The 7,500-nt window shown below is 44.8% G+C and overlaps 1 protein-coding gene across 1 annotated transcript in view; it reads left to right on the top strand.

Annotated features, from left to right (window-relative positions):
- The window catches only part of cacna2d3a (calcium channel, voltage-dependent, alpha 2/delta subunit 3a), a 307,539-nt gene that overhangs the window by 41,194 nt on the left and 258,845 nt on the right, over positions 1 to 7,500 (top strand). The window contains exon 3 of the mRNA XM_063208921.1: positions 6,062 to 6,178. Coding sequence (XP_063064991.1) covers positions 6,062 to 6,178 — 117 coding nt within the window. The remainder of the gene's footprint in view (positions 1 to 6,061; positions 6,179 to 7,500) is intronic.

Here is a 7,500-nt window from a genome sequence, read left to right on the forward strand (position 1 = left end):
TGAGTGTGTGGTGTATGATGGTGTGGTGGTATGCTGGCTTGGGTTTGGGTGTGACGGTGCTGGACTGGGGTGTTTGGTTTGGGTATGGTGGTATGATAGTGGCATGGAGGAAGAGGGAGGGGGAATGTGCTGCTAGACAGGGCAATGTGTGTGGATGCTCGACCGAGGCACATGCTGGTACTGACACTGATACGCTGCCAGGCCTGGATGTGCTTGAAAATGTGTGCTGGGCTGAAGGGGTGCTGGGTCTGGATGCTATGGTGGAATAGTAGTGGTAGTGGCCGTATGGAGCACTGCTGGCCAGGGTTAGGTGCAAGGGTAGGTACTGAAGGCATGCTAGGTGTGGAGGTATGGCACTAAGGTAGTTGTTGCTGGAGTGAGGGGAATGGTGGTATGATGGTAGTGGTGTGGTGGTATGGGGGGAGAGGGGCCACAGAGCCATTGGTGTCCAGGACAGGGTGTGCTTGTGATTGGTGCTGGACTGACAGGGTGCTAGTTTGTATGGTATAGATATGGCAGTATTGGTGGTATGGAGAGAGAGGGGGACCCTGTGCGCTGCTGGCCAGGGTCGGGTGTGCTCTGTGTGGGGGAGATTAGCCCCACAGCCCCCTTTTGTCTCAGTGACACAAGCAGTCTGCTGGGAGCGCACTGAGAAACAGGATTGGCTCACCAGGGGACGTTTTAATACTCTCCTGGGAGTCGGGCGCTGTGTGCCACTTTTTGGATGGGATTTGTGTGTGTGTGTGTGTGTGTGTTTGTGTGTGTGAGTGTGTGTGTGTGTGTGAGAGAGAGAGAGAGAGAGAGAGAGAGAGAGAGAGAGAGAGAGAGAGAGAGAGAGAGAGAGAGCGAGAGAGAGAGAGAGAGAGAGGGGGAGAGAGAGAGAGAGAGAGAGAGAGAGAGAGAGAGAATTTGTTAATATTTTTCTTGAATTTCTTGAATTTGTGAGTATGTCTCGTGTTTGTACTCATTTACAGTTTGTGTGCTTCCCTACATTTGCCAAGGTAACTTTTTAAGAGTGATGAGTGGGGTACCTTCATGTGCCTAAAATGATGTGGGTTGACAACTTGCTCCCCTTTGAACTGTGAAAAATCCCCAGGGGTGTTTTGGGATGATATGGGGTTTAGAGCAATTGGGTGTGTTAGCAAGCTCAGTCAGTCAGTGTGTGTGTGTGTGTGTGTGTGTGTGTGTGTGTGTGTGTGTGTGTGTGTGTGTGTGTGTGTGTGTGTGTGTGTGTGTCTGTCTGTCTGTCTGTCTGTCTGTCTGTCTGTCTGTCTGTCTGTGTAACTTAGTGTATGTGTGTGTGTGTGCGTTTGTGTGTGCGTGTGTGTGTGTGTGTGTGTGTGTGTGTGTGTGTGTGTGTGTGTGTGTCTGTGTATGTGTGTGTGTGTGATTGAATACCCACACGTGTATGTCAGCATGTGCAGGAATAGGATTGTCTCCAGTTTATTGGCATATCATCCTCTCATCTGCATCAGAGCCGTGGCTCACAGACTTCTGCAAGCGATAAGCAGAAAAGTTAGCTCAGCTCTCGTCTGGATGAATGCATTAGGTCCTCAGTCTGGAAGACACATCGACATCGGGTCACAACGTATTTAAACTCTGCTACCACTACTGCCAGTGACATTGGAACAACAAAGATTCCGTTTGATCGGAATGAAATCTTAATTATTCCACATCTTGTAATTGGGGCCACTGTGTTGCCATTGTAGTTTAATCATATCATCTTTAGATTTTGTTGTTTTCACCCCAGTCTTTTTTGTGTCACAGTCTAAGAATATAACTGATACAAGTATCTCTTTATCTCTTTTTTGTCTCAGTCTGTTTGTGTGATCTACCTTAATTCTTTTCTCCATCTATTCTCTCTTTCTCTCTCTCTCCTCTCTCTCTTTCTCTCTCTCTCCTTTTATCTCCATCTATCCAAGATTACATTCCGTTGTTTCAAATGCACACCACATCCAGAACGATAATGGAGTCTCTTTAATTCTTTCCTTTTTAAATCTCTCTCTCCCCCTTTTGTGTGTGTGTGTGTGTCTGTGTCTGTGTCTGTGTCTGTGTGCGTGTTTGTGTTGGATATTGAGTGAGAGGCGAGATGGGGGCCGCGGTGCCGTAAGTGCTTTGAGGATCATTGGCTCTCTTTCTGATGGCGGACGAGGCTGACAGAAACACGCAGCTCATTTAGGAAACACAGCAGGTCTCCCTCCCTCTGCCAAACAACGCCACGTCGTTGTTGTTCTTGCTTTCATTGCGAGGCGGCCGACGACTGATCTTATCTTCCGTCACCTAAGCAAAAAAAAAAGAAAACATTGGCAAAACACAACGCTACACTACACAACACCAAGTTAGACAATCAGATCACTCACAGACTCAGACACAGACACACACACACACACACACACACACACACACACAGGCACGCACACACTCGCACACACTAGCACACACTCGCACACACTTGCACACACTCGCACACACAGACTCAATACACAATCGCATCAGCACACATACACATCATTCAGCACACATACGTGCACGCGCGCACACACACACACACACACACACACACACACACACACACACACACACACACACACACACACACACACACACACACACACACACACACACACACACACAGACACACACACAAATCTCTCCATCGCTATCATGAGCTCCAGGCCATTGCAAGTGTAGTTTTGATTAGCTTGGAGTGACAGGAAATGAGCTTATGCGACTATATGACTAGAAACCCTGTTGCCCATCTTTCACATCTCACACAGCTGATACACGACAGGATGTAGAACATAGGAGATAGAGGAAGGAGAGAGAGAGAGAGAGACACACACACAGAGAGAGAGAGAGAGAGAGAGAGAGAGAGAGAGAGAGAGAGAGAGAGAGAGAGAGAGAGAGAGTCAGAGTTAGAGAGGCAAATATATTGACAGACAGAAAGAAAAGGAGGAATACAGAGAGGAAGAAAAAGATAGAGGGAGGCAGAGAGGGAAGAAGAGGGCAGCATAGGCAGTAATAGAAACATGAGAGGCCGTGATAGCTGTTATGTTGCAGTGGATGGCCACTTTGACCCCGCCAAACAATTTGATGCGGTGACACTCACTCTTGCAAGCCTACTCATCCTCTCAGCTGCTCTGATAAAAAGTGAATCTGTACGGATGAGAGTCAGTGACAGAATCTGAGTGTTAGCTAACACAGGATGAATGGGTGGTGGATGCCACTAGAAAGCTACTGACGGAGAGAGAAGAGAGAGAGAGAGAGAGAGAGAGAGAGAGAGAGAGAGAGAGAGAGAGAGAGAGAGAGACAGAGAGAGACAGAGACAGAGACAGAGACAGAGACAGAGACAGAGACAGAGACAGAGAGGAGCGGAGAGATGGAAAGAAAGAGGAGCGGAGAGATGGAAAGAGAGAGAATTAAGAATATACAGAGTTAAAGACAGTGAACAGTGAGATGGAGATAGTGAAAGAGAGAAGAGAGAGAATGAAAGAGTGGTACATTAATGAAAGAGGGGGAAGACTGGAGATCATATTACCCCTCCTAGCTCCTTCCTGTTGTGCTATTTTTCCCGCTGCATATCCTCTGACCGGTTTTTTACTCTCATCTTGATATTTTCCACTTGCTCTGCTCTCACATTTCTGTTGCTCGTGTGCGTATGCCAAACTGTGCCATCACTTCACATTCAGTCGCAGTTTTTTTTTTCACCCACACCGCACGTTTTGTGTTTCCCTATCCTCCCTGTCTTATCTCTCTCTTCCCTCTCTTCTCTCTATCCCTCTCTCCCTCCATCTCTCTGCTGTCTCTGCCCCCCCCTCCTCCCCGTCTCTATCTTGTTCTCATCCACTGCCTCATGTTGGGATGTGAGATGTTTTCTTTTTTTCTTCTTGGGTTAGCCTGTCTCCCGCGATGATGAATGTTGCTGTGTTGGATGTTGATGCGTAAACAAATGTTAATGTCTCATAACGGTGCTTTCCACTCTCCAGTTAGATATTTCCTCCCGCCATCTATCTCGCGTGTTCTGCTAGATGCTGTTGTGTTCACTTTGCGCATTTCCTTTTCTACACATCTTTCTATTTCACTTCATCCTACCCCCATCTCTTTTTTCCTGTCAGTTCCACACTGAAAGACTCGCTGCTCTCGCAAGAGTCTATGTTTGGCTATTTATGTGTAATGTTCTTTGTGGAAAAATGCATACATGCCCATGCAAACAACAGTCACAGCGTGTTCGTAATTCTATGCTTTTACAGAGATTGTCAGATGTAGGAAGTGGGATTTGTGTGTGTATGTGTGGCATATGTTTTTGTAGGAATGTATGTCTGCATGTGTTTGTGTGTGTCAACGGTGGGCCAGTTGTGTGGATATGTGTGTGTGTGTGTGTGTGTGTGTGTGTGTGTGTGTGTGTGTGTGTGTGTGTGTGTGTGTGTGTGTGTGTGTGTGTGTGTGTGTGTGTGTGTGTGTGTGTGTGTGTGTGTTTTGTTCGTCATGTGTGGCATATGATTTGTTCCTATCCTATAGTATATACACTCATCTCCTCGCTCCATCAAAGACCACAGTGCTTCTCTGAAGCAGAAAGAACAACATGAGAAGCGGTGCCAGAGATCACGGTGTGCTGTGCGGCCGCTCTGTTTTAATCTCCGGGTGAGCTGAATGGAGGGACCAGATAAACCCTCCTGACTCTTCTCTTCCAGCTCCTCTGCGGTCCTCCTTTGTAGCTGTTGCACGTCCACCTGCAACATCCCCCCCAACAACCAACAGATTGGCCACACTCTCACACTTCCATACAGCCCTGACCTTTTGCATTGCTTTCATATCAGGTTTTGGTTTGTTCGTTCGTTCATTCATTCATTCATTCATTCATTCATTCATTCATTCATTCATTCATTCATTCATTCATTCATTCATTCATACGTTCATACGTTCATTCGTTCATTTGTTCATTCATTCGTTTAGTTTTTGGATCTGTTGTAACAAATGAAGGTTGTGAAGCTGTTTGCTTAGAGTTTGATTTTTGTGTAAATGCAGCATTGTTCTGCAAATGTGTGGTGGTGCTGGTGGGAGATTTGATACTTGTATCTCTCTACTTATTTAATCTCACTGTGTGTGTGTGTGTGTGTGTGTGTGTGTGTGTGTGTGTGTGTGTGTGTGTGTGTGTGTGTGTGTGTGTGTGTGTGTGTGTGTGTGTGTGTGTGTGTGTGTGTGTGTGTGTGTGTGTGTTTGTGTGGTGGTGTGTTAGTTATTGAAGCAGACAGTAAGGCGGTGAGCTATGGACTCATAAGTGGTTGTGGTCAGTGTGGTTGCCTGTTAGGCCTATCGTGCTGCCCACTTCTTTATTTGTGGTGTTTGGGTTGTTGTGCTGTGGTTGGTTCATGGGAACACTATACTGTATGTGACCTTGCTTTCATTTGTAGCAAAAACTAATTTGCGTTTTTGTCACTCCAACAGTTCTGAAAACTATGTTTGATCATTTAATGGGTTTGAACATTCAATGAAATTAAGAGTTGTGAAAGAGCACTGTAATTTATTAGAAACAAACTCACAAAAATATGATGAAGTATTTATAATAATAACCATTAATTAAATATCCTTTTGAGAGAAGTATCAATATTAATTGTAAGCTTTTTTTCTGAAAGTCAAATTTCTGTTTTTGTAACAGCTCATTAAAGCAGCTGCAATTAGTTGATGTTGGTCAAATATTAATGCTTACTCACAAGGGTGATGTTTTTGTCTTTTTGCAGTAAAAATGACACTGTTCACACAGGTACATGTTTTTTGTATGAGAGTATGAGTATGAGTCTGAGCCTCTCTGCAAGTGGAGAATTTCTTGAAAAAAACAGCACTGACTGCTGTCTGCTCACAAGGGTGATGCCCTTGTGTTTTTCCAGAATTATAAGGTGTATGAGCGCTCAGTGCACATTGTGTGACTCATTTCTGAAAGTGAAATTTGTGTTCATGTAACTGCTCATTAAGGAATCTGCAATGAATTAGTGTTGGTCAAATATGAATGTTTTAGCCTGTTATACCGTTACACCACAATCATGATGTTTTTTTTATCTTGCAGAAATATAAGGAGTATGAGCGCTCGGTGCACGTTGAGGAGATAGACGGACTGAAACTGGTGAAGAAACTGGCGGAGAACATGGAGGAGATGTTCCACAAGAAGGCAGACGCCATGAAGGTGGGTACAGCTGCTACTGCTGTGTGTGTGTGTGTGTGTGTGTGTGTGCGCGCGCGTGCGTGCGTGCGTGCGTGCGTGTGTGCGTGCCTGTGTGTGTTAGTGTGTGCACACCTGCTTATCTGTGGAAGACTGTGCGGCTCCAAAATCGGCCTCCATGGCCACATGAGGTGACACTAACGGCAACAACGGTGTGTGTGTGTGTGTCTAAAAGTAAGAATAAATTCATAGTGTAAGTATTAGTACTAGTAACACTATTAACACTAGCACATGATATTACATAGCTGTTAGTGGTGTGGATTGGCACTGCCCTCACGATCCGATTCCATCACGATTTAGGAGGTAGCGATTCGTTTCGATTCGATTCGATTCTATGCGATCCGATCCGATCCGATCCGATTCAATTCTACAATGCATTGCAATGCATTACATTTCTACGGAAAGCAAAGCAAATGTTTAATCAGTCATGATGAGACAATACAAGTAGTCAGATACTGAGCAACAATTTATTGGCTGTTTTCTGTATCAGTCTGTATCAGTCTTGCAATGTTTTGAAGTGCTTTTATTTAATTTAACATTCATTTGCTCCCGAAATATCCATGGAAGTAATTGAAACTTAAAAATTGCCGGATCTATTCTGGAAATTGCAGGATCAATTCTGGATCGTCCATGCCCCGCATTGGATTGCATGGCCGAATCGATCATTGTTGACACCACTAATAGCTGTTGCACCATTTACTCCATCGTACCTAATGAGGCAGAGTGACTGTGCTGTTACTGAAAGACACTAGAAACCCACAACAAACTTGATGAGCACAGAGTCAACTGATCGTAAGACAAGTACACACAGGTCTCCTCAGATAAGTTACCGCTGTTGGAAGGAAACTCAGTTTCTTTTTTAAAAACTTTTACTTGTACTTTTGACACCTCTACTTATGTACAGTAGATGCACCTGTTTTCTGTCTATTGCACAAGAAGTTAGAAAATGAAGGGAGCAAACAGCGTTGTTTGTGTCAGCAAACTATCAGATAGCCACTGTTTTGAAAGCATATTTGTGAAAATCCATAGCGGGAGTACTTGTACTCCTCTGAATATTTTTATAGTACCCTCTTAAACTACAAGTGGATTGCTGGGGAAGATTATCTAACTCTGGGAGAGCGTGACTCACTGGCCTAGTTTCTGTTCACTTACTGTACAGTACACACCGTGTGGCTTTACGGTCGTAAATCCCTACTACGGTATGTCTGTTGTCAAGCTGTTTTCCGAACAGGATTGGACCCAGAGCCATCAAATTCAGAATTCTGACAAGCAGGGTAAAGTAGGTT

Source organism: Engraulis encrasicolus, chromosome 10, assembly GCF_034702125.1.
Source record: "Engraulis encrasicolus isolate BLACKSEA-1 chromosome 10, IST_EnEncr_1.0, whole genome shotgun sequence".
Classification (NCBI taxonomy): domain Eukaryota; kingdom Metazoa; phylum Chordata; class Actinopteri; order Clupeiformes; family Engraulidae; genus Engraulis; species Engraulis encrasicolus.